This window comes from Chiroxiphia lanceolata, chromosome 17 (assembly GCF_009829145.1).
Source record: "Chiroxiphia lanceolata isolate bChiLan1 chromosome 17, bChiLan1.pri, whole genome shotgun sequence".
Taxonomy (NCBI): domain Eukaryota; kingdom Metazoa; phylum Chordata; class Aves; order Passeriformes; family Pipridae; genus Chiroxiphia; species Chiroxiphia lanceolata.
In genome coordinates, this window is record NC_045653.1 from 446568 (window position 1) to 473770 (window position 27203).

The 27203-nt window shown below is 51.1% G+C and overlaps 1 protein-coding gene across 2 annotated transcripts; it reads left to right on the forward strand.

Moving 5' to 3' along the window:
• Window positions 1-3137: 3137 nt before the first annotated feature.
• Window positions 3138-26970, forward strand: GGT7 (gamma-glutamyltransferase 7). 2 transcript variants are annotated; one of them, XM_032704804.1, is made up of 15 exons: window positions 3138-3339; window positions 6232-6458; window positions 7560-7711; window positions 8807-8921; window positions 9434-9501; window positions 10151-10224; window positions 10688-10881; window positions 13240-13327; window positions 14408-14535; window positions 17717-17805; window positions 18589-18741; window positions 19259-19376; window positions 19903-20040; window positions 21032-21131; window positions 22585-26970. In XM_032704804.1, exons 1-15 carry the CDS (start codon window positions 3153-3155, stop codon window positions 22746-22748), a joined length of 1995 nt encoding a protein of 664 aa, XP_032560695.1. In that variant the 5' UTR covers window positions 3138-3152; the 3' UTR covers window positions 22749-26970. The 2 variants fall into 2 exon arrangements, with proteins under 2 accessions (XP_032560695.1, XP_032560696.1); XM_032704805.1 differs by lacking the exon at window positions 3138-3339 and adding an exon at window positions 4009-5988.
• The last annotated feature ends 233 nt before the right edge of the window (window positions 26971-27203 follow it).

A 27203-nucleotide genomic window follows, 5' to 3' on the forward strand; every position in this document is an offset into this window, starting at 1 on the left:
CTCTTGTGCTGCAGGCTCAAGTCCTGCACTTTCAGAAGAGGCCAGAAGCATTCGTAGTGACAGTAGTAGATAATGCTTAGATCCATGCTTCAATTAAGCAGGTTCAGCCAAGTGTTGCCTGTTTAAACTGTTCTGCTCCTTCAGCAGGTGTCCCTGCCACGTGACACACAGTCATGGCAGAGCCACTGCTGCATTCCAGACTGCTCCAGGCTGGTCTGGAGCAGGACTCTGAGCACTGCTGTAACATGTGCAGAGCTGCTTTCCTGCCCCTTTGCTCTGTTCCTTGCTTGCCTGTGCTCCCACCAGTTGAGTTTCTTGTGCTTTGCACTTCTTTGCAGTTCTAGTGGCTGCAAGCCAAGGCAGAACTCGAGCTCAGGAGGACTGGAGTAGGGACTGCCATGGGAGAGCAGGGCTTGGGCAGCACCTCTGCCCTCAGCACTTCTGGATTGGCACAATGAGCTCGCTCTGCCCTCTCTTCTTGATGGGAAGGAGAGTGGACCAATGTCTGGTGGGGGGTCTTTGCATGGAGCAGCAACCTGGGGACAAATATGTCCTTCCTGTGCTGGAGAGCTGAGCTATGGAAGCCACAGCTGTCGGGACACAGTTCCACCAGGATCTGTATCCTTATGGAGCTGACAAGAGGGTGCAGAGAAGAGGCTGCACTGCCCACGGGCTCGGTGAAGCTCCCTGCTAGCTGCAGACATGCAGGAACATCGCTTTGACTTTCACCAAAGAGCAGCCAGTCCCTGGCTGGAAGGAGAGGGAGATATTCCCCAGCCTAACCTCACTGGGACATGAGCAGCAAGTGTACTCTGGTGTGGAACTGGAAGAGAAGTTTCTGTTGGTCTCTTTTGGGCTTCAGGAGTACCATCTGTTAAAACTAATGCAGGTTACTTTCAGTGTTAAAGGGAGGAAACCAGTGTGGGTGCAAAGGGGTGTTGGAGGGGGTGGCTGTGCCACTGGGTATCTCAAGTCTTGCCAACACCAGCTGTCAGAGCCCAGCTAAACACGCAAACCAGCACGACCAAAACCGGTTACCTGGGGGTTGGCCCAGCAAGGGAATGCTGCTGCTGTCACTTGCCTTCAGCAGTCCTTGGGATGTCCTTAGAGCAAGCAGTGCCTGTTGGGGTGGCAGCACACCACTGAGGAGCCCTTGTTCCTCCATGGGGTGTTAGCACCTCTGCAGTTCCACAGCTTGATTTCTAAGCTTGCAAAGGCTGGGCTCACTGTTGCTGGCATTCTGCTCTCCACATATATTGCAGAGGCTTATAAAATTGAGACAAATAATATATTCAAATGAGTTTATTTTATAAACCAGTTAAACCAGATAAACCAAATAAGCCAGTTAAAGCTTGGCCAACATTTGAATACACATTCATTATATTGAATTGGAACTACCCAAGTGTAAGAATTCTCACGATTTCAGAAGGGTAACCCAGAATGCACAATCCCTCACGCAATGAGGGCTCTCAGCCTTGAGGAGTTTCCTCAGGAGAGCCCCTGTCTGCTGACCCTCAGCTCCGAGGAGGAGCAGCTCCACTGATCCCCGTTGGGGCTCGGTCTGTAGCCCCACTGAATGTGATCTGTGGTCAGATACAGTCACATTACCCCTCACTGAGCGGGGTCTGACCTCCTGCCCCACCACAGCCACCACGCGGGTGTGACGGGGCTGGTCACACTGGCCAGCCGGGACATGGCCGGCTCACCGGCCGGAGGGGCTGAGGTGGGTACTCCTGCCACAACCAATTGGTTTGGATTTGTTTGTTGGGTTGATCTGTTAATTCTCTGCCAGGCAGTGGGTGGAGGAGGATTCAGTATGGACACACTCCTAGCCTTAGAGGAGCTGCAGTGGTGGGGGAGGGACCCCCCTCCAACTGCTGAGGATGGGGACACTGGAGAGATGCCTGAAAGTGGAGCAAGCTGAGACTGGCTTGCAGAAGCCAAACGAACCTATTCTTATTCCTATTTATTTAGTTACTAACTGGCAGTGGCCATTATGCCCTCAGGCCACTGAAGGCACAACCAAAACCTTACTACTGCCACAGCAAAGGAAGATTTACATCTCCCTGTGTTGAGAAGCACTGAGCTAATGGAGCTGCTCATGCAGGGAAGAGTGGAGAGTATTAGCTGGCTCATTAGAGGATGAGAAAGTAGGACACATACCTCACAGGTGACTTCCCCAGAGCCAAACAGCCCAGCACTCCACATGCTCTGTCTCCCAAAACAACAGATGTCCAGGAGAGATTAGGGCAGTAGAAAGATTTTTCAGACCTGGCAGCCAAACAGCCAAGAGTGTGTGCCAAGCTGAGAGACGCCAGTGTTGTTGTGGGGATAACGGATTTTCACAAGCTTGGAGCCATGAAAAGAAACAACCTCTTCCATCTTCCAGTTATTTTACTGGTTTTTTTAGGTCAACTTCCAAAAGAACTGTAGGGGGGGAAATGAAATATTTCAGCTCAGGTCTGCCCCAGGTATGGCCCCAGTTCTGACCCTGTGCAGACCAGCTGTGCTGCCTGGCAGCCTCAGCCCCTCCTGATACCTGTGCGGGTGCTGCTGGAGCCAGGAGCAGGGAGAGACACCAGTGCCAGGTGAGCCTGGCCAGCTTCACCTGCAAACACCGAACCAAACCTGCTGTTCCGCAGAGGGGAACTCGGTCCTCAGCTCTCAGCCCCAGAGGGCCTTCACGAGCAACCCACGTCGGAAGGTTATGGGAGAGCAGAGACATCGCTCAGTGGCAATGTCACCGCGTCTCTTGCTGATGGTCCCCCTGGGGTTGGACCCCCCTTGCCCCGTGGTCATAGGTGACATGTCACGTGCGAGGCCCCCTGCTACAGGCTGCTTTCAATCAGCGGCGGCACACAGTCTCTCGGGAAGCTCTTCCAGCCTTCTGGAGGCAGGACTAAGAAATCTTGGACCCAGCTCCCCTAGCGGCTTGGCCCGGACCGCGAACGCCCCTGGCCTGGGGGGACTGGGGCTGCTGCCCCCGCTGTGGGTCAGGGGCTAAGGGGAACTCAGCCCCGGCCGCCCCGAGCCGTGCCCGGCGCTGCCCCTGCGACCCCGCGGGAAGAGCCGCCCTCGGGCCCGGCCCCTTCCGGCGGCCCCGCCCGGCCCGGCGCGGTGCGGCTCCGTTGGACCGGCGCGGTGGGCCCGCGATGGCGGTGCCGGCGGCGGCGGAGGCGGTACCGGGCCGGCAGCGGGCCTTGGCCGCCGGCTCGCCCGTGGACTACATGAGCATCACCAGCTTCCCGCGGCTGCCCGAGGAGGAGCCGGGCGGCGCGGCCGAGAGCAGCCTCCGCGCCCGCAAGGAGGAGGACGCGTTCCTGGGCGAGCAGGACACGGGTGAGGGGTGGCGGCAGCGCCCGCCCGCGGCCCCCGGGCCCCTCCAAGCTCCCCGACCCCGCGCACCGGGCGGGGCTCCCCGGGCTCCCTGTACCCTGGTCCCGCGGTCACCCTGCGGGGGCGGGTCGGGAACAGCGGGCGCGGAAGGCAGCCAGAGATTCAGGGGTTCACCACCGAGCATCCCAGGGCAGCCTGGAGTGAGCTCTCTCACAGCCAGCTTGGCCTTCCAGTCTGGACCTCTCGGGTATGGCCTCCTGGGATGCTCCTTGGGCATCCCTCCATCTGGGATGCTCTTTCATCATCCCTCCACCTGGGATGCTCCTTGGGCATCTCTCCACTGGTGGTCAGCTGGAATAAAGTCAGGTGATCCTTTAATCCATGAGAAGACCCTCTGCCTCTTTTTAACTGATCGCTTCCTCCTCTACAGTTGAGAGAAACAGTTCTCCCCCATGTCGAGTTTCTCCCATCAGAATTGCCCTTCGTCCTCTGGGGTTGCTTTGCAGTTCAGCTGTCAACGTCCAACTCCCCAGGCCCATGTTCACACCCCTTGCCCTCTGCCCTGTCCCACTGTGCCCACAGGTGAAGCTCCCATTGCCCGTTTTTGCCCTCTGCCCTCCGATGCCGTCGGGATAAAGCCACTGCATACAGGTGTGTGGGAATGGCTCTTCTGGGAGCACTAGGACTCTTGTCTCACACCCAGAATTCGATATGTTTTTGGCTGTGCTGGTGCCCAGAGATGGGGTGGCTGGAGGGGCTCCTACTCTCCTGATGTGGAAACACACTTGTCCAACACTGTGTTGCAGGAGGTAGCTGTCCTTCTCTATGGCTCAGAGCCCATGGGCGGCTCCGCTCTCTGCTGTCCCCTCTGCAGCGGCTCCAGAGCTGAGGTGCCCCCGGCTCCCGAAAGCGTTGGTTCCCCTGTAAAGCCACATCTCCTTCACAGCCCTCACGAAAGCCTAATGGGGTTTGGTGGCTTGTCTTTCAAAGGGTGGACATTGGTGGTGGGATGGGCACCTGCACATTGGCTGTGCAGGCTGCTCCTGGCCCCCAGTGCTCCCGACCGAGCCCTTCCAGCTGCTCTTGTCCCCAAACCATGGCCCTGCTGTCCCCATACAGCACTGGTGGTCACAGAGACTAAGTGACTAGGGCCACATGAGATATCTGTGGTGGAGAACAAAGGTGCTTCTGTGTGGTGGCAGGGCTGTGGCCTGCCCTCTCCTATGGTTGCTCCCTGGTGTTCATGTCCCCTCGTGCTGGGCTGGCCTGTCACCAGACCTACAGGAGCAGAGCAGAGGGCCGGTGTCCTAGAGGGACTGAGCAGAGGAGCCCAGCTCACTCCTTGCTGTTGCCCCACTGGTGGGGCTGGGGCCTCGCTTGGAGGTGCCATGGGTTGTATGTGACATCCGTCCCCAATGGCATCCCCTGCTAGGCCTGTCATGGCCCCCACCCAAGGCCACCAGCCAGTCCTCCCACTCTGCCCACATGCTGCAGGCCCAACTCACTTAGACCAGAGAAGCTGGTGAGGGGCTCAGTGAGTGCTCAGAGGCACAGTCTGGGAAAGCTGAGCATTTCCTCCTTGCACTCCTAAACCACCACAGCATGAATGAGATTAAATTCACCCTGAGGGGATTCCCTGGCTGTGAGGAGTTTACTCCTGCTTGCAGCATCACTGAAACTAAAACTACCTCCCTTCCTGGCCCCAGAAGAGCTGCACCCAGGAAGTCTTGTTAATGTCACAGCAAGGACTGGGCTGGCTGTCCCCATGGTGACACCACCTGCCAGAGCAGACAGAGGCAGGTGGGGTGATGGGGAATGTGGGCTTTCGGGCTCACTCCCTTCTCCCTTTCCAAGCCCAGGAAACATCTCCTGTGTGGAGGGACAAGCTTCTCGTCTTGTCTTTTCCACTTGGTGCTCCTCTTTTTCCCACCACAGGTGTGCGGGGCACTGCAGCCCATGAAAAGATTCATCCAGGAGCCCTGGATGGTGCCCTGAGCCGCTTGGTCCTTTCAGTGCCTGGCAGGGATGGGCACGTCCTCACAGCTGCCCCAGCAGCTCCGTGTGCCCAGCAGTGATGGGGGACAGACAGGGCATGCCCAGGTGTCCTCCTGGCTGTGAAGGTGGCAGCTGACACTCGCAGAGATTCAAGGCACCTTTCAGAGCAAAAGAGAGACTTTTTCATCCTGATGAGCTGTGTTTACTGCCCAGCAAGCCCCTACCCCACTGCTTTGCCATCTTGGAGCCAGGCGTTGGGGTGAGTGGCTTCGTTTCCCAGTGGGCCTCATCTGCCAGAGGAAGCAAGGAATTAAAGCAGAGTCCTTCCTGCCGTCGGAGCGGGTGAATGTCCTGAGGCCTCCAGTTTGCAGGTTTGCTCCTCTCTGCCCTCAACTTTCCATGCTTCCCTAGAGGTATTTTCTGTGCCCAGGCCACGTTTTGCTTTGCCTCTGTTTTGCTCAGGTGCTTTAGCTGAAACACAGCTCTGCATAAAGCTGCTGGATTTTTTTTTTTATATCTTAATTTCCTTTTCTTCAGTCCTGCTGCATTTCAGAGACCTCTTTGCAAGTCAGTGCTCAGGACCCCTTCAAGCGGAGCAGTAACTGGGCCCATCACCGAAGACTGATGAATGGACTGAAATGGAGCAAAATTCAGGCGGTTTTTGTCCCTCTTAATCTCTAGGGAAGTCAGTTTGGAATAACTAGAGCTAAACTAAGGGATCAGTAAAATGACCAAAAGCAGCATCTGAGCCAGAAAGGCTCTTGAGAGGTGTGATCAATGGGGAAGGTGATAGTCATGCTGGAAGGGGCTCCATGTAACATTAGTGCTGGGTAAACACTGCAATAAGAGTCCTGAGTTGCTCAATAACTCACACTTGTTTTCTCCCTGCTACCCACAAAGACCCAGACTCCTTCCTGAAGTCTGCGCGTCTCCAGCGCCTGCCCTCATCCTCCTCGGAGATGGGAAGCCAGGACGTGTCCCCTCTCCAGGAGACCAGCAAGGACCCTTTCTCTGGAGACTGCAGCTGCCGGCAGGATGGGCTGACTGTCATCATCACTGCCTGCCTGACCTTCGCCACGGGCGTCACGGTGGCCCTCATCATGCAGATCTATTTTGGGGACCCTCAGGTAAGACAAAAGGCTGGCTTTACAGTTGGGCTTTGGCTCCGAAAATAGGAGAAGCTCCCTAACTTTCCTCCTGTCCACAGTTTGGCAGGGGGAGTGCTGGTGAGCCACAGCCAGTGTCAGCAAGGCCCTGGGTGCTGAGCCTGTACCCCAAATTGTCTCAAAAACTTTTTACTGCACCTGGAGGTTGTGCTTGGAGAGCCAAGCTGGGCTCAGTGCCTGCCCAGTGGCCAGGGTGTGGGGGGCTGTTTGGGAGTGCTGCTGAGGTGGAACAGACAGCCCCACTGCCATGACTCCAGCTGAGGTTTGAGCCCGGTGTGAGTGCTTTCCAAAAACACTTATTTAGACAGTAGGCATCTTGTCCACTTGGAGAGAGTTTTATGGATTATGGGCATAAATGCCCAGGTTCACCTCTGGAAGATCCATCCAGGACCAAGCAGGGAAATAACTGAAAACAGAAGTGAACCTTCTGCTAATGTGTCCCACAGCTCAGTGCTCGACTGCAGAGCAAAGGCAGCATGGCCATGGGCTTGGATCTTCCTGCAGAATATCTGCCAAGTACTACAGCCTGGGAAGGGTCATGGGCAGCTAGTAATCGCCATCACCTTTGTACCACTGGGTTAAAATCAAGCTTTTAAAACATCCTGTGACTGCATTAGCACTGGTGCTGGTACTGGGGAAGGATGAGAGCAAATTGTGGTACTGAGGGGGACGCTGCATTCTTTGTAGCTATGTTCCCATTCCCAGTGACCACCTCCTGCAACGCAGTGACAGCACTCATTGGTCACCCATTGCTCTTGAGGATTAGTCTGGGGTTGCTCTGGGGTTGCTCTGGGGTTGTGGGAGACGGAGTTGTGGCTTCCCCAGCTTAGCATGTCTGCTGTTGTAAGTTGTTTGAGCTGATGGCGTGGCTACACGCAGCTACCCTGGAGCAGTGGTGTGCCAAGGGACATATGACTCCCACCAGCATTTGGAGGCACCTTAAAATGCAGATCAGCCACGACTTTGGCACTGGCCTCAGGCTTCAGGTCCCACATTGCTGGGTGAAGATCTGGGCTGCACTGGCACTGCTCCCTGGGCACAACCGCTCTGCTCTTCCGGCAGCTCTTCCACCGCGGCGCCGTGGTGACGGACGCGGCGCCCTGCACGGCACTGGGCACGGAGGTGCTGGGCAGGCAGGGCTCCTCGGTGGACGCAGCCATCGCCTCAGCCCTCTGCGCAGGCATCGTCAACCCCCACACCTCAGGGCTTGGAGGGTAAGTGTTGGTCACTCGCCCTGGGCTGTCACCTCCAGTTGTCCTCAAGGAAGTGGTTTCATAGAATCCCAGAATGGGAAGGGACCTTAAAGCTCTTCTCATTCCATCCCTCTGCCGTGGGCAGGGACACCTTTCACTAGACCGGGTTGCTCTCAGCCCTGTTCAACCTGGCCTTGAACACTTCCAAGGATGGGGCAGCCACAGCTTCTCTGGGCAACTATCTTGTGAAAAGTCCCCTCTCAGCTGAGAAGTGCCTTCATGGCAGCATGAGATCCAGTGTGTAGTACTAGGTCTCTGACATCAGGTGGTGGATGTGTCCTCGTCTGCACAGGGACAGGGCCCCTTCCTGTGCACCTTGTTGACAGTGAAGGACAGAGACCCCCAGGGAGGGAAAAGCTCTGTCTGCCATAGTGGCTGCCAGGAAGCCCCAGGCTCAAGAGGGCTAACAAGCCCCACTGTGAGTGTGCCAGGAGCTGGCAACACCCCAGGCTCAGTCCCGGTACTTTCAGAGCCTGAGTTCTCCCCTCCATAAGCTGTGCTCCTGAGATCGGGGTCCAATACCAGCTCTTAAGCAGCTGCCAGAGAGGCATGGCAGTGAGGGATGGCCTTCTTCCAACCCTCATCCCCAGGGTGGCATCCACATGAGCCTTATGCTCCTGGCTCTGCAGGAGGGCGCAGCAGCGTTGCATAAACCACAGCCATCTAATACCTGCTCCAGCTGCACCACCCATTGCTGGTGTAAACAAACACTCTCTTTTGTTGCAAAACTGCTCATATTAGAAAGAAAATCCCAGATTGTCCCCACCTGGCATTGGAACAGAGCCAGTAGCTCCCTGGCCAGGCTGGCAGGGATTGATCCAGCCTCACCAAGCTCAGCACAGGGCTGCCTGCATCCCACAGTGGCTCTGCCTTGGCTGTCCTGGTGTGTGCTCTGGGGAAGGACAGCAGCATTCCCCACACCAGCTGGGGCTGGTGACCTGCCACAGTGACCTGTCATGCTGGCCCCAGTGGCACTCGCACTCTTCATTTTGGCTTTACGGCAGCAGCTGTTGCAGGAGCAGCCGGTGCCGTGCCCTGACCCCCCTCTCGCTGCAGGGGTGGGGTGATGCTGGTCCACGACATCCGGAAGAACAGGAGCTGGGTGATTGACTTCCGTGAGGTGGCTCCCCTGGGCATCCCTTTGGAAGGGGACCTGCAGCAGGACACCAAGGTGAGGACCAGTGTCCCACAGCCACCCTTTCAGGGCTGCTGTCTCCAGCTCTCCTCCCTGCAACCCTCAGGCTGGGGGCAGATGCCCAGCAAAGCAACAGGAGGCCTCTTACCATCAGAGTTCCTGGGCCTTACAGACATGGGGAATCCAAGGAAAATATTGCCTTTTCAGCCCCAAAATGCCTGCAGGGCTTGGCGAGTAGAGAGGTATGTCCCTCTGGCAGGGGAGAACCAGGAGAATAAGAGCTCCAAGAAGGAGCATAATCCCAGGTCATCCTGCTGAGTTATTTCTCCTGACCAAACTGGGTTGAGAACAGGATTGAATTTGACTCTTTCCTTCCAAAACCTTTTATTCCCTAATTGTGTTGTTACAGATCTCTTCCTCTCTCGTAACTATGCAGATAGTTCCAAAGCGAGCATGACTTGCATCTCCTTGACTTGCATTTGGGGACCATGTGCTATGTCCTCATGGAAAGAAGACTATTCTTCCTTTTTGTCCTTCCTATTTTACAGCCAGGTCTGCTCGTGGGGGTGCCAGGCATGATACAAGGGATGCACCAGGCACATCAGTTACATGGCAGGTAAGACACGAGGCTGGCACAGGCTGTGCCCTGGGGTCCCCACTGGAGAGCTGGGAGCACACAAGGCCTTGCCATCAGATAATGTTCTCAGCCACCAGTCAAAACCATTAGCTGAGAGGTATTTGGAGGCTTGTGTTGAAAAAGATGTTCATTTTTTGATACTTAATGTACAAAAGAAAGAATTCTCTTGGTCGGGTTTTCTGTAAAGTGAAATTCTGGCTAACAGGACAGATAATAAATGTTCTCTTGGACACAGGCACAGCACATTTCCATGCTTGTCTGTGTATTTTTATTCTCTCCTTAGCTGGATCCTAGGAACTATGGCTGCCCTTAGTGCCCTGTTGGGATAGAGAGGGAGGGATCTAGATTACTTGCTCAGGGCCAGAGCCTGGCTTCAGATTTTGCTCCTGAGATGCCCCTTTCCCCATCCATGTACTGCCATTCCTCTCTGGTGCACATCCTGGAGCACTGAGATGATCCTGTTAAGAAGAAACAACCACTGAAAGCTCAGTGCTCCTTTTGGCCATTGCTGTCCCCACAGACAGCAGTCTTTTAAGAGCCCCTGAACATAGAGCTGAGCCCTGCACTTGCTCCCCACCACCATACCCCACTGTACCCCCAAGGCATGTTTCTCCTTGTCCTTTGGCAGACTCCCGTGGTCCGAGCTGCTGGACCTCGCAGCTGGTGTTGCCCAGAACGGCTTTAATGTCACACATGATTTGGGTGAGTACCTGATGGAAAGCCAAGGGTGACTGCTCAGCACAGGGCGGCCCACTGGCCACTGTGCTGGGGTGTGAGGCAGCTGGGGATATAGGGGGTTATTCATGGGAAATCAAGGCTCTTTGGACCTGGAGATGGATGATGTTGGGAGCTGAGCAATACATAAGCCATGGTCAGAGCATGGTGGCAGCAAAACTGGAGCCTTTTGCTATGGCTGGTCAGAGCCAGGTCAGAGCAGCCCACACTGGGCAGCACCCAGGGTCAAGGCAGGGAAGGGTGCTGAGGCTTCTTTGTGTTTCCTTTGCAGCTCCAATGGATCCATGATCCAGCCTCCCTCTAGTTTTGCAATAGGGCCAGAGGCAGCAGCAAGCCCCCAGCATCCCCAGTGGGTGCACAGTGACTCCAGGTCCCCTGCACCTTCTTGATCCCTACTGTTTCTGGATGTCTTTCCCCTTCTCACCTTCAGCCAAAGCCCTGAGTGAACTGAAGGACCTGAACTACTCTGACCGATTCCGGGAGCTGTTCCTGCCAGATGGGCAGCCCCTCCTGCCTGGCACATTTGTCCGGCGCATGGATCTCGCAGCCGTCCTGGAGCTGATGGGGGCAGAAGGGGTGTCAGCCTTCTACAGTGGAAACTTGACCCAGGAGATGATCTCTGAGGTGAGCCAGGACTGTCCCTGTCTCCTACCGGGGTGGGGCTGCCACTTGCTATGTCACCTGCCCAAGGAGAAAAGCCAAGTGTCAGCACAATGATGAGGACAGATGCATGGAACCTCCTTTTTCTTTTCTGTCCCCATCCCTGCAGTGCTGTAAGTGACACACAGGCCATTCCCACAGCCCTCAGAAGTGAAACCTCCAATTCCTCTATAACCAGGAGAGACTGTTTTTTTGAAGGAAAAAAAATTAATTTGAAGGCCCCTCTGGGCTGTGTTAAAGTGGCAACCCCTTTTCCCCCAGAATTAGAGGTGCCCCACTGATGAGAAACAAGTTGTTGTTGTTGTCATTAATGGGACTATAAGATAAAGACTCTAGGAAGATGGTTTAAAAATAAAACTGAGCCATGTGAACAGAGGATTAGACAGGCTTGGTCCCATGTGGGGTTGCCCTAGTTTAACTCTTGTTGTTAGATGTGCTCTGGAAAAAATATCAATGACAAACGAAGCACTTATTCTGTTAAAAAAAAAACCCACAACTTTTATACTTGTGTGGCTACAGTCAGAGTGGTTGGAAGCACTGTTTTTTCCAACCACTATGGTTCAAGTGATGCATCTTCAGTATCTGGTGAGTAATCTGGAATGGGTTCACTCTGCTCAAGCCTTAGAGATTTGTGAGCTCTGTGTTTGGAAATATACAGTTCACCTGGGCCACAGCACAGGTGAAGGATGAGGAACAGGAAAAGTCCCAAACTTGTAAGCATCTCCTCAGCTAAACCTTGCTTTGTCACCACATTTCCCTGACCTGGGGCTGCTGCAGGGAAACACAAGTTCTCTATGGAGGAGCAAGGCCCAGGGTTGCCACACCAAAGACCTTGGCAAGCTCTGGGATTCAGCACACAATTCCAGCTTTGGCTGCAGAGCCAAGTGCTGGCTTCCCACAGGGAAGACATCCATGTGGTGAAATCAAGCACTGCTCCAAAATGCCCCACCCTTTGCTTCCAGGCACAGGTGCAAAAAAGTGCTCTCTGGGGAATTTGAGATGGTGTCTTCAGCGTGTGGCTGACTGGGGCTTCTCCCGTTTCTGTGCCATCCTGCTCCTCTTGCCCTGGTCTCCGCTGGCCGGGCTCCAAGGAAGCAGCTCTTGGCACAGGCACCAGTGGCTCAGCACAGCCCTTGGGTTCAACCAGCCTTTTCCCTGAGAAGGAAATGGGGATCTCAAGTAGGAGAGACATCTTTAGCCACTTTGGGTTGGTTTGACATGCTGGCTCCACAACATGCCCTGCATTAGCTTTCCTTGTCCAGTGATTCATCCAGTTCTGCCAGAGAAGTTTTGCTGCTGAGTAAGCTGGCTGGGTTAGAGATCAGAGCACAAACAGGTGATTTGTTCCTACCTTTTTTTGAATGAGAATCCAAAGGACTTACAGCAGCAACTCACCCCAGCAGAACATCTAGCCAGGTTGTGTGGCTTCTCCTGGGTGGAAGAAAGGAGTTGGCCTGTTAGCACCTGTACACTGGCAGTGTCACCTCCTTCAGGGCAGGTTAAGATCAGCAGAGTGCAACTCATAGAATCATGGAATCACAGAATATCCTGAGTCGGAAGTGACCTACAAGGATCATCGAGTCCAACTCTTGGCTCTGCATAGGACACCCCAACGATTCCACCATGTGCCTGAGAACATTGTCCAAATGTTCCATAACCTCTGGCAGGGTTGGGGCTGTGACCACTGCCCTGGGGATCCTGTTTCCAGTGTCTGACCATCCTCTGGTGGTCCTACCTCATCTCCATCACGACTCAACAACAGGAGACCTGCAGTGGAGGGAGTCGCCCATCTTTACCATGTTCATGAAAATTAACAACCCTAGTAAATTGTACCTCTAGGAGAGTCTTACAGGAGGACCAAGGCTACAGCAGACCCACAGTCACCCGAAATAATTTCAAATAGAGTGGGAATTGTGATTTTTTTAATTGAGATTTCTAGTGATGGCCACCTGCTACACCCAGGTTCCTTCTCTCCTGGATCTATATATAACTCTAAACCTTAACACACTCATGCTTGCCACCCAGGGCAGAGAAGACTGCAGGGCAGTGCCAGTCCCCATCTTCCTGGGCAGGCAGAACGTCTTCAGAGCACCCCTGAGGTGGGTGAGCTGCAGAGCCTTCCCACAGTGGTGAATGGTGAGCCAGGCCAACAAGGCCATGAAAGCACAGATTTGCAGGTTATCCCAAGGAATGTGGCACTTGGCTTGGGAATCTCAATGGTGTTTGTTTGACAGTGAGGTATGAGTCCCTCTGGCCCAGCATGAGGAGCATAGAGAGCCTTGACCCAGCCTGCTCAGTGTGTGCTGCTTTACTCTCATACAGGTCAACAACTATGGTGGAGTCTTGGTGGAGGAAGACTTCAGCAATTACAGTGTCACAGTGGAGGATCCCATCCACACAGTGTATCGAGGTAAACTCTGACCCATTGTCATGCAACTACAGGTAAATATTTGCTTCACCTGGCAAGAGGTGCCAACAGTATTTAACAAGAGCTAAAGTTGAAGCTGTGCTCAGGTGTCTGCAGAAAGTCCTTCTACGCAGCTTCCTGCTCTTGCCTGCTGACAGTGATGCATCATGGGTTCAGGAGGTTTTCAGCATTTTGAAATGTTTTTTCCCATGATAGTGACAAATGGTATTTTGATAGTGTTGAAGTGTGAAGGTGCAACATGGTCCATCTTGATGCAATGTCTGCATAAGAAGCTGGATCATAGGCCAGCAGCTACATCTGAAGACAGTTCCCAAACTTGAGCTACAAGGGAGAAAAGCTGACTTTATGCAAGTTTCTAAAATGTCTTTCTTTTCTAGCAATCCCTGTATTTACTCTCCTTATAGCTGTAATGTTGCAAACCTGTTTTATACGCAGCCTTTCAGTACTTAAAGGGGGCTTATAAGAACAGGGAACGTGACTTTTAACATGGGCAGATAGTGACAGGAGAATGGGTGGTTTCAAACTAAAAGAGGAGAGGTATAGAAGCAATTCTGTAGTTAGGAAGCAATTCTTCCCTATGAAGTTGGTGAGGCCCTGGCACAGGTTGCCCAGAGAAGCTCTGGCTGCCCCATCTCTGGAAGTGTCCCGAGGCCAGGTTGGAACTGGGCTTGGAGCAACCTGGTCTAGTGGAAGGAGTCCCTACCCATGGCAGGGGGTTGGTGTTGAATGAACTTTAAGGTCCCTTCCTTTCCAACCCAAACCATTTCATGATTCTATCTCTATTTTTCCATACTCAGTCCAGAAACCAAAAGCCAACCACTAAGAGCTGAATCTCAGATGTTAAAAAAGCATTCCTATTTGGGCTTCTTTAATCCTTCATAAAGAAAGAGCAAGATACAACAGGAATGTTCTGAAAAATCCTTCTCAAATCATGTTGCTTTCTGTTATTTCCCCTTGAATCTGGAAGGATTTCCCTGTCCTCAAGGACACTAGCTCAGAGAGTGTTCTAACTGGACAGTATCTGACAAAAGCAGCTTCATTCCTCTCTTCTTCCCTCCACAGGTCACCTTGTTTTCAGCCCCCCACCTCCACATGCAGGTCCTGCACTGATCACAGCACTGAACATCCTCGAGGGCTTTAACATCACAAGTAAAGGATCCAGGGGGAATAACTTGCACTGGATAGCAGAGGTAAGAGGAGGTTCAATAATTGGCTGAATTGCTTGTGCTGCTAGAGAAAAATTTATTTATTCCTTGATTGTACAGAAATGTTTGTAGGCAATTCCCACAGGAGAGCGAGCAAATGGACTGCTAAGGTGTAAAACTGAGTGGTGCTGCTGTCTCAGGGAGGTGCAGTGGCTGGAGTCTCCTGCTCAGCTGAGCTCTTTCTCGCTCAGGCAGAGCTTTTTCAGAACAAACTGTGGCTTTTGCCCATATGCAGTCATCTCTTCAGAATGACCCCACAGCACCTGAGGGTGGTCTCATCTAGTTCCTTCGCCTCCTAGCTCCAATGGCCCTGGCCATTCCAGAGCACCTAAAGGCACTGAAAGGAGTGCTGCAAGCAAAAGCCTATATGTGGTGATGACAAGGAGAACTGACCCAATACTTCATACGTTAAGAAAATATTTACATTTTTGCCCACCTCATGATCTCTGTGGTACAGAATTTTTCCAGTATTTAGGACTGTCAGCCCTACCAAAACATTGTAGCTTCCCAGGAGGTCAAGCAATTGCTTTGGTACTTGCTCTGTAAGCAGAGTTATGCTCTGAGATGCTTCACAGATCCACAGCTGGGAGTTGGTAATTTCAGTCAATGATTTAACCACATCCTTGTAGCAGGCAGGACAGCAGGTGCTTGGAATTTATTATTTCTCAGCAAAAAGGTAACATCTGGAGGTGTTTGTCTCAGTTTAACGAGACAGAAATGTTTCGTTAGGAGGGCAGGATATGGGAAAAACAACCAAGCTCCTCCCTCTGAGTAATTATAACTTTGAAATTAAGGGGCGTCAGTCGAAAGATGTGGAAAAGAAAAATAACAGCTATTTATTAAAGAAAAAAAAATATATATAGGTAACACGACAAAAAACCAAGCAACAATCCCGTAACCCAACTTCCACCAAAGCGATTGAGTCCTTTCTGCCCGTCGGCGCAGTTACCGCCGCTCCCGGCAGGGGGCGCTGTTGGACGGGGGGGGCGGTGTCCGGCTCTGGCCGCGGGTCCCACACGGAGGCGGCCGAGCGGGCCCAGGGCTCGGGCAGCGGGAGAAGGGAAGGGGCCGCTTCCCGCCGTGGACTCACGCTGGCAAAGGCTGGCTCCGGCTGTGGGTTCCCTTCCTCGTCAAAAGGTGCTGGCTGCTGCCGTCACGGGAAAAAAAAAAAAGAGGAAGGGAAGGGCGGCCCTTCCCACACAGGCTCCCCCACACTGGCTTTTCGATGAATTCGAGGCAAATCCAAGCAGTAGAGCAGAGCAGAGTGCGGGGACTCGGGTGCGAAACGGGGTCTTCCTCGAGGACAGAAGAAAACTAGCCGCCCGTCTGAGCAGACGAGCTCCGACCCCGTCCCCACCCCGCGTCCCGAGAGCCGCGGAGAAACCAAGACCCTCCCCCCGAGGGAAAAAGAAAGGAGGAGGAAAAAAAAATCCACCAAACCTGAGTTCTTCCTTCCCCCCGCCTCCGCCGGCCTCGGGTAGAGGGAAACAGAAGAGTCCTGCTCCTTGCAGAGAGAAAGTCGTTAGCGTTTCAATAGGGCACTCGTTCAGATCTGAGCCAGCGAACAATGAAGCCTGAACCTTACTCCACCCCAGTCGGGTTGGTGTGGAAAAAATTCACCGGAGGCTGAAAAAGTAAAAGAAAAACCATAATAGTGTTACACACTGCCAGGCCTTTGCAGAGGCACAAAAGTTTTACTCACCTGGGCTATTCTGAGCTCTCTTCAGGAAGCTTTGGGTGAGTCTATTTGCTCTGCATTTGCACCAGGCCAAGAGTTTCACCTGTTGATTATCCTGGAACACCAACCTCCAGATCAAAGGCAGTCACTTCAGGAGATGTGTAACCCTGGTTACTCGGGGTCACACAGTTGAACATGTGGCTGAGGCTCAGTGCTAGGCCAGCACCAAGTATCCAGCCCTGGAACAGCCAGGACCAAGATGTGCCTGAAGGGTGAACACGCTCTGCTTGTTTCAGTGGAGCTCTTCCTTGGCCATCAAGCCCTTGTACATCCCTGTATGGTGTGATGGTCTGGAGACTGCTGCATGGAAACACCACATTCTCCAGAAGTTAATCATGTTCTACACTCGACACCAGTAGATAACTGAGGAGAAGCTGTTGCTTTGTGGCATATTCTGAACCGTAGTCACACCTTGCTGTCTGCCTGCAGGGGAGTGGACTGTCTTGAATCTTGAATGACCGTGGCAAGACCTGCAAGCTGAAAGTCAAGTGTGTTTCTGCTCAGCACAGGCTGGCTCAGTTGATGAGCCTTGCTCCTTGTGGCTCTGCTATGGCTGTGATGTAATCCTAGGGCTGGATAAACTGTGTCTTTTGAAATTGTATCTTCCCATATTTAATCAACTGGCTTAGGCAGGATTCTGCATGTTTGAGAAACCAGATCCCTTCTTCCTTTCATACCATCATTTCCCAAAATGTGCTGGGACTAATGCTTTCTGCTCAAACACTTTGGATGGCTTACAACTAGGAGCTGGGTAGCAGCTAGTGAGCAGAACAGCTCGTTTCTGCTCGGCACTGGTGCTGTGCCAGCAGAGCTGGCATCCAGAGGCAATAGTGAGCCTAGGACCCACTGTCCCACTGAGATTCAGTCTGGTCTCTGCTGTTGTGGTGACCACTTGGGAAAGGAAATAGAAAGTAAATGGCATCCTGGTGACCTGTCTGCCAACTGGCAGTGAAGCTGAACCACTGAGCTGGGTGTCAGCTCCTGCCAAGTATGTTCCATTTCTGGCTTCCCACTGACAGAGGACAGGGTTAGATGGGATGTTTGGAAGAAATTCTTGGCTGTGACGGTGGTGAGGCCCTGGCACAGGTTGCCCAGAGAAGCTGTGGCTGCCCCATCCCTGGAAGTGTCCAAGACCAGGTTGGACGGGGCTTGGAGCAACCTGGTCTAGTGGAAGGTGTCCCTGTCCATGGCAGGAGTTGGAACAAGATGATCTTTAAGGCCCCTTCCATCCAAACCCATCTGTGATTCTGTGACTGTACAAACACTTCTGTATACACTCAGCTCCCACAGCACATTTTGTCTTCCCTTCCGTTCCCTCCTCTCCAGTCTCTTCCCCTCCCTCTCCTTTCCCTTCCCCCCCACCCCGCCCTCACCTTCTGCTCTCCTCCTTCTCTCTTCTCTTCTCTTTTCTTTCTTTTCTTTCTTTAGACGTTAAAAATAGCCCTGAGTCTAGCAAGCAACCTGGGAGACCCGTCTGGTGACATGTCCATCGCTCACACAGCAGAAGGGATGGTGAGGTAGGTCTGAGGTGACTGGCACAGTGACAGTTGCAAGATGTGTGGTTGATATCATTTCTGGGTTTGCTATGCCCTGAGCTTTTTCTGTTTTACTGAGGAAAGGTCAGTCTTTGAGTGCCCTCCCAGGGATCACTCTTCCACAAAGATCACAGCTGATACCCCAGGACTCTGGGGATGGATCACAGGATGTCCTCACACAGAGGTTTGATGCATCCAGCTTGAACCTGAGGGTTCCTTCCACTTCCTCACACCTGTAAACATTCCCTCTCAGTGGGTCTGACAAACAGCCATGACCATGGGCATAGGCATGGCCAGAAAAGCTATTTCTGCCTCTCCCTGCCCCACCGTAGTGGTCGGTGCCTTGCAGAACACCCAGATGTGTGGGAGAGGCCAGGCCTGGGGTTTCAGCCTAGCCTCCCACCTCAGAGCCAGGTTTAGCCATGGTTGGTGGCCAGAGCTGGTCCTGACTTGTCCTCCTTCTGAGTGCTAGCGTTCAGCTGGGAGTGCTAGCGTTCAACTTGTCCTTTGGGGAGGGATTTACTTCTGATGAGGGTAAACACGGGTAGACAGAGCCTTTGAAGGTCCACGGCATTGTCTCTCTGTGCATACTGAGCCATCTTGTCTCCTTCTATGGGGTGAACCAAAGGAGCTCCTGTCCCAGTGCAGCCCCTCAGGGAACACTGCAGTACACACTGTGTAGCTGTACCCTGCAGAGAGACCAGGAGATGTCCAGCTTCCCAGGCTCATGGCTTGCTTCCTTTTCTCCCTCCCTCCTTGCTGAAGTAAATCAGAAGCTAATTCCCTACGCCAGCTGATTAATGACTCCCAGTCCTTCCCATCTGATCTCCACATCCCTCACTTCTCCGTGGAGAGCGGCCCTGCTGCCAGCCAGGTCCTTGTCATGGGGCCCGACGACTTCATCGTCACAGTTGTGAGGTAAAGGATTTACTTCTTCCCTCCACAGTGTGCTCAGGGGGCGGGAGCAGGGAGAAGAAACCGGGTTCAACAGGACAGGATGGGACCAGCCCTGGAGCAGCTTGGCTGTTTTGTCTCAGTTAGTCCTGCAACAGAGCAGTGGGGTGGAGATGTGTGGGGTGGTGCTGCTCTGCCTCGTGCAATCCTGTAGCCTTCTCACGTTGAAACAGGGCTGGAGGGGCCTGAATCTGCTGGGGAAGAAGTGATGGCCAAATTTGAGGATGATGTGGGCATGGAGGCAGATCCATCACATCAAGGGGAATCCTTAAACACAGGGAGGGACAGAGCTGCTATGGCCCACATGGTTCCTACTCCTAAGTACATGGAAACTGTTACTCCTCACATCTAACCACCTAAAGAACCACCAAAGAGTCTCTATCAAGCCAAGATGAGATGGAAAGTTGGAGCCCTAAAAGCCTCAAGGTGTACAAAAATCTCTGGGATGATTTTTACAAGACTTCTTTGTGTTTCTTTTCAGTTCTTTGAATCGTCCCTTTGGCAGTGGAATCATAACACCCTCTGGAATCCTCCTCAACAGCCAGATGTTGGACTTCTCCTGGCAAAACAAAACAATGAACCACTCCATTTCCAGGCCGGTAATGAAAGACATAACAAATTCTTTATTTGGGCTACCTGCATCTTTTTTTTTTTTTTTTTTCAATTTTATTCTCATCTTCACAACAGGGAGCCTATTTAATGCCTTACTGATAACTGAGAGACAATAGTCTGTAGAAAGCTGCTGGTTTTCACTACATGAATACTGAAAGAGGAAACAGAAGGCTCCATGTGTATCAGTTAGTTATCATTACAAGGCAATTTTATCAAGCGATAGTTACCTATTTTCCCTGCTGTCCAGATGTACTTTAAGCAACTGTGTGCACTTAATGAATTCATGAATTGTTGCTCTGCAGGTTAAAAAGTAACATATAGCAGCAAAAAAATCTTCAGGTGTTGGAAAGAAAGAATTATAGACTGCACTGGTGGCTTTCAGTGCTGCCTTGTGTATTGTAAAACCATCCCACTTTGCTGGGCTGGTACTTTCAAAGTGGGTGACTGGTTCCATGTTCCCTCTGTAAGAGTCAGCTTGTTGACATTTTTGGGGTGTCTTTTCTTCAATTGCAGCAAAATCTCATTCAGCCTCGGAAACGGCCCCTGTCCTTCCTGCTGCCCACCATTGTGAGGCCTTCTGAGGGCATGTGTGGGACGTACCTGTGTCTGGGGGCCAACAACGGGGAGAGAGCCTTGAGCAGCATCGTCCAGGTCAGTGCTGTGTCCTCTTAGAGTAGCTGCTGAGCTCAAGGCTGAGTAGGGTCCCCTCCCACAGTGCAGCCTTTTCCTTCCTAATTGTCCCAGGCTGTGCCAAAACTGGTGGCCACAGGACTACCAGATCAATCTTTGATGCCACCACTTCCACACTTTTGGTGTCTCAAATCTCTAAGAGCCACCAGTTTACTTCTCTTGTACCTTTCCTGGTGGCACCACTCATAGTTGTAGAGGAGAAGCATTTTGGCAAAACCTGTAATGGTTTTTGTCATTCGTATCTGTTCAAAGCTCGTCTTAAGGATCATTAAGAAAAAAAGGAACACTTTGTATTCAGAGAGTTGCAGGAAACTGGCACCCTTTAGCCCTTTTCCTTATGAAAAGTTCCTTTTAGTGCATTCCTGACTGAATTCCTCCCTGCTCAACACTTGCTATAAATTGGGCAGCTCCTCTTAATTTATGATTTGTAATGAGGTGAAGTACTTGCCAATAGCTTGATTGCATGTACAGCATTTTTTTTTAGCTAAAAAGAAAGGCACAAGAACAGCTCCATGTTTCCTTACCTTTTAGAAAGCATTATTCAGAGCAAAACCAAAGCCAAGCATCGCTTCCTGGTGCTTTGTTTGGAGAAGGCACATGCTGAGCTTTTGGCTGTAAGAAACACTTATTTACAGATTACATCATGCTCCAGACACACAACTCTGCTAGTTTGGCAGGAACTATGTGACAAAAAGCCCATGCAATCCTGAAAATTTCCTACTTTTCCACCAACAACATACAGGCCGTATTTCAAGGACCTCTTAGTGTGTGCATGCAGTTTGTTAAATGGTTGAAAATCTTCTTTGCCTGCTGCATCTGCAGTTGTTGGAGCCACCAAATTGTGGGATGCTTAGGAAGCTGGCCTCTCCTATTCTTGCCACTTTTTTTTTTGTTTGGTTTTTTGTTTGGTTTTTTTGGTTTTTGTTATTGAGGGTATTTTGTTCTCTTGCAGGTTTTGGTAAATGTTTTAACATTTCACAAGAATCTGAGTGAAAGTTTGTCACTTGGTCGACTTCACCCACAGCTTCAGTCCAACACCTTGCAGGTCGACAGTGAGTATGGACAGTGGGTGGGGTGCAGCCTACAAATCCAGTGTGTTTAGGAAAAGGGTAGGATTTTCTTGGCATACTGCTATGGAAGTGCCTCAGCCCAGAGCACAGCTCACTGTGTTCTAGGGTTCCCATGGCTGTAGAGGGTTTTGGGGAAGACAAAAAGCAGAATCCAGCTTCTTCAAAGCCTGGAGCCCTTGCTAAGCTATGCCTTCTCCATCCTGGAAATGCTCCCTGGCTTGTCCAATACCACCAGTCCGAGCTCTTTCAGGTGCTTCTCCCCAGCCCTCCCTCCATCCCTACTCCCTCCTGGTAGCAGCCTTGTCCTGTCCTTAAAACCTTTTGGCAATCTGATGCCACTGAGGATACCCAAATAAACACCAGACAGGTTCTGAAAGCTTCCTACACTTTATTACCACTGCCATAAATTATATTCCTTCACTTTCCAGCCCATGTCCCTTAATTCCAGCAACTGGGGAGAAGACAAGGCTTATGGCAAGGTTTGTGGCTTGACAGTGCTGGAAGTGCAGCATCAGTGCTGGCACTCTGAGACTGTACTGTCAGCTCTTGTCCTTGATATTGCAAGTCTTGGTCTATTTGATGTTTTTCACACAGCCTGGTACCAATCAGAGCAAACCATAAGTGAAATTTGGTTCTTATTTCACACCAAATAGCCAAAGTTTCTGGGCTTTCCCATTTTAGAGGAAAATCTAAAAGGGGTCTGTCTAGTGTGACCTGCAGACTTGAAAACTAGGATGTAATTAAAACAAATTCAAAACTTCAGAACATCCTAATTTGTGGGTTTGGACATTTTGACATCAATAAGGTACATATTAAGACACATGTGCAATGTATAGAGCTTAAATACCAGTGGGGTTTCTGTGTGCCTGCTCGGTTTTGTCCAGCTGGATCCCCAGCTCCATGACCTCGGGCACTTCTATTCATACAGAAATTACAAACCATCAAATTAACAAAATAGAAGCAGAAGAGCAGCAGCCTAAGGTAGATGCCTGGAAGATTAAGAAATGTGTGCAGGGCAAGTTGGAAGGATTAGCACACAGTTTATCATTTGACAACTTGTTTTACTGTCATTTGGTTTCAGCTGCCTTGCATTTTATTTTGACTAAAAATTGTTAATATTCTTATTTGTAACTCAGAGTGGGCAGTGGGCATTGCCTCCTGTTCTCTAAGAATAACTACATTTGTTGCCAACAATGTATTTTCCCCTTTTTCCAAAGAGGAGAATCTTCCACATCCTTAAATGGTCTTGCAGATCCTGTCACACCCCATGGCACAAAGCAGTGGCCCCTTGACCCTTGGCTTGCCCGGCTGGAACCTTCTGAAGGGGCTGCAGGCAGGTTCCCCCCCACACCAGATCCCAGCAGGGTTAGACAGAGCTTCGCATCACAGGCAACGCTGATTGCAGTTAAAAACTCCCCTTTTAAAATCCCTACAGGTGAGTTTCCTGAAGAAGATATAGAATTTCTTGTAGCCAGGGGCCACCAGGTGGATAAAGTCCCAGTGGTCTCCCTAGTTCACGGAGCCAGGAGAACCAACAGTTTCATCATTGGCCTGAAGGACCCCAGGAGTGCAGATGCTGCTGGAGCCACAATATTGTAGCACCTCCCAGGTGACGATGCTGACACACACCAACCCAAGTGATGTGCATGTTCTGAAGTGGCCTCTTCTCCAGCCCTGGGGGAGCCCCACCCAGACGTTCTGCACTCACCACCCCAGGCGGCACTAGGGAAGTCAGCAGCACCAACATGCAGCTCCCTGCTCTTGCGGTTTTTTTTATTTTTCATTTATTTGCATTGCAAGCAGCCCAGTCCTTGTTACAGGAATGCCAGGAGCACACTTTTCTTTTGGGAGAATCTTGCTAATAATTTCAGTCTTTCCAAAGCCAAGTTCTAGAACATTAGCAAAGGAAAAAACAGTTGATGATGATGATCATGATGATATCTTCACTTCCCTATCTTTCCCAGAGCAATGGTTTTCAACAGCTCTAACAAATTCTTCCTCTAACAACTTGTACACCCCCCAATGGTTTTCTTACAGAGGTTCAGCCTCCTCCGTGGTAAATTTGAGCTTAGTGGTAATGGGCTTAATTTTCTTAGACACCTTTTGGAGATATTCTAGCAGTACTCCACAGATTTGTGAAAAACCACACACCACAGACTGCAAACCACATGGAGAGCATTTGGGTATGTTCAGGGCCTTCCTTCCACTGCCTTATCTCAGTCTACTCTGAAAGCCTAAATCGAGTCATTCCTACAGAGAAGCTTGGGATTTTCTGCTGACTGAATTCATGGCAGTACTTTAGCTCCATGTTTTTGTACTGGTGAGTCTATTGGAACAGCTGAAGAGAGTGAGAGAAAATGTACAAACCAACCCAAACACTACTGAGATCATTTTCTGTCTGCAGCATGTAGTGAAAATACAAGAATGCTTCTGCATTTCATGTCTGAAATCAAGTGAAGAAAGAACACCCCAGCTGACAGCTGCACCACTTCAGTCAGCCCACGTTTGGACATTTCCTGTTCTTTTTACTGGCAACTTAGAGACACCTGGCACTAAAAAATTCCTGAGTTTGGTAATTTTCTGCGGTCTAAAATTTGTTGATTTCCTTCATGGTGCAAATGCATCTATGGCCACTGTACATATTATATATGTATGTCTGCTTATAGTTCTCTTGCTCCTTGATTTGATGATCACACCAGCCACACCTGACCTTCTTCCCAAGGGTCTCTGTGACACCCATCTGTTTGTAACTCACCCTCTGACACTTGTGGCCATTGGACATGGGGAGCAGGTGGGTCGTTTTGGGGCAGTTGGGGCCCCATGGCAGATAAATCAGACTAATCATTCCTGCCATCCGCCAGCCATGGATCTCAGAACATCCTACGTGAAGCCTCACATGTGGGGCTGAGCAAGGACAGAGGTGTTTTCATGCTCTGCTGAAGAGCAGCCACCCCGAGAGGAGCATGGCAGTGCCAGCCAATGGCAACACCAGTGCTGTTTGCTGTTCCAAATCCCCTCAGCTGGGACGGAGGTGCAGCAGTTCAGAACGTTGTCTTTGGCACATTGTGTTCTGTGCCACCAAGAAGAGACTTTCTTCACCACAGGGACACCAATCTATTTATTTATTTTTCTGTCGTCAGCACTAGAGTTGGTCACTGCCCGAAGTTGGAGTGTTCATAACGCTTCACGTGTCTTGGAGCAGACCTTTTCAGGCTCCACAGGAAGGGAAAGTGGCAATTCTGTGTGTTGAACCTCACTGGGGGAGATCTGGGTGTTTCTGGTCTGTCCCAGACCAGATCTGCCCCTCCGGCACAGAGATTCACTGTGCTCAGCTGCAAAATACTTGATCAGTTGTCACAGCAATACTTTGCATGAAATATCACAAAACACTTTGAAAGATGAAATTCCTCCTTATTAACGGAATTCACCGACTTCCAATGCTGGAAACTGTGTATATGTTTGGCAGTAAAAAGACTTTGGTCTTGATTCAAAAGGGCATTCACATGCCCCAAGGTACAATTTCCCAGCAATTATTCATAATCTTAAAATAAAGCATGTTCCAAAGTGCTCTGCTGGATCATGGCCTATGTTGCAAAAAAGAGAAAATTGAAAACAATTGGAAGATATTACTTAGGTCACCCGGTCATGGCTAAGATAAGTAAAGGTATTCTGAATTATTTCCCATTTTCTCTGTTTAAAAGCAGCATCAGTATAGCACAGATGTATTTGATATGGAAACCCTTAATCTGCTAATTGGCCCAGTGTCCCTGGTACTTGAGCCCATCTGTTGTGATAAGACTTGATGAATTTAATGTGAGGTACCAAAAAATACCTGATGTTTTCTTCAATGCAGGTAAGATGGTCATTGGGAAACACAGGGCTGTATTCCAGAGACGTGTGTGTGCAAAATCCCTGTGCTCATTTCAGCCAGGCCCTTGCAGGCATGTGACAGCTCTGAAGCAGAATTTGTGCTGAAACTTTGACTTGAAATTGTCAGTGAGCAGCTCAGAACACAAAATACAAAGGGGCTAAGAAAAACAATAAAGGAACAAAATAAACACAAAGGAACAAAATAAACACAAACAAAATAAATTTAAAAAAAAATAGATGCCTTTGCCAAATATGACAATATATCATCTGGAACACGATCAGCTTGTCTCTGCCCAGGCTCGCATTGCTCCTCATCGATGCACATTGGTTTTGCGTGGGGATAAACTGGAGCCAGGGTCTGCCACTGAGTGTGAGCAGTTTAAAAGTGTTTCTCACAAGGGCTGGATGCCCCTCACGAGCACGGGTAACAAACTGCCTTGCTGGCTGTAGGTGCTGCTGCTCTCCCATGTGCATCAAGCACTGATGGCTGGGGGTGAAAGCCTGAAGGGGGGATGAGGCAGAAGCCAGTGCTGCTGTCCTGCAGCTAGGGGGGACGAGCCTGCTCTGGCCCTTGGCTGTGCTATTTTGTTCCCATCACTGTCCCATTTGCTGCCCAGGCATGGAGAGGAGCTAGAGCCGACCTTGCTCCCACCACTCTGGATGGGGCAGGTGCTGCTGGGACTGTCAGAGTGGTCAGTCACACTGTTGGTGCCACTCAGGCTCCCCCACTGCCCCTGGTCACAGGGACCTGCTGAAGAGCAGCCCTGGGCACACAGGGCATTCCTGCCCTCCAGCAAGGACTGCCAGCAGCATGTCCTGCTCCATCTCTCGGGGGACTGGGGACTGTCAGGGGCAGATGAAGGCAGAGAGCTGCTGCTGTAGGTGGGGCAGCAGGTTCTGGTCCCTAGGCTCCAGGGATGATGACCAACATTCTGCCGCCCTGCCAGTGTCTCTCTGAGGGTCCTTCAGCTGGAGCAGCAAGTCTGAAAGTGCCCATTCAGTGTCAGCTGTTCAGCTGCTGCTGGAGGAGCTTGGACCCTCCAGGTGCCTACTGGGTCCTTCTGGCTGGACCATCTGAGAGCCTCCTTCTGCCTGCTGCCCAATCCAACAGGACTGACCCCGGACACTGGCTAGAGAGAAAGGGGAGTCAGGCCTCAGTAAACACCATAAGAGGAAAGCTGCATCTCTTTTATGAACATCAAAAACACTGAGAGTTTTGTAAGGTTTTGCAAAGAATCAGGTGGAGTGGGAAGAGCTCCTGTAGTACCCAGGTGTTTTCAGCAGTTTTGGAAACTTCTTCTAAACTTCACTGGTGGAAATCTGCACCTAGCTAGAGAAGCTCTGACAGGCAGAGCTGGTTTCAGAGAGGCAGGGAAACATCTGAAAGTGAAGCACGCCTGTGCAGAGGGCAGATGGAGTAGGAGTACCAGAGCACTGACACATACTGTCCACAAAGGGCTCTCCAGTGGCCACAGCATTTTCAGGTGCAGATTGTCCTGTCAGAGCTGACCTGCTGCCTGAGGGAGCATCCCGTATGACAACAGTTCCTGAGCATGGACCTTCACCCACCAGGACCATTCCTGGCACAGCTGGGGCTCCATAACCTCGGAGTCGAGGAGGAGAGGATGACTCCTGTGTACCCCCATCCTGTCTATCACATCTATGGCCAATTGCCCACCTATCTCTTTCTCACCACATTCACAGTTCAGTAAAATCCTAGGTCAAAAGTGACTGTGACTGCAATGCAACAGATCCCCATTCCTTCTCTCCAAGTGAGCATTGTATCAGTGTTAGAGGAGAAATTATTTTGTTCAAGTAATTGTATAATATTTAAGTTTGGAAAAATCTAAAGCTGGGTATGAGTCTACCTAATTTTCCTGTATAATACCTGTCCTTTGAAAATACTGTCATATGAAATGCGTGTAAATAAAGCCACAATTTTGATTGCCATGGTATCAAATGCATTTCTGTTCTGTTGTGGACAATGAAGCAGCTCAGACAGCTGTCTTTGCTGCAGGTAGCTGTCCTCTGCAGGTGACATGGTATTACTATGTATCATTGGTTTTGCAACAAAGCAAATCCAAACAGCATCCAAAACAATCTGAGGGTCTGCTGTTCCACAAACAGAATGACAGGACAGATTTAGCTCCAAAAGTAACAGAATCACAGAATGGTTTAGGTTGG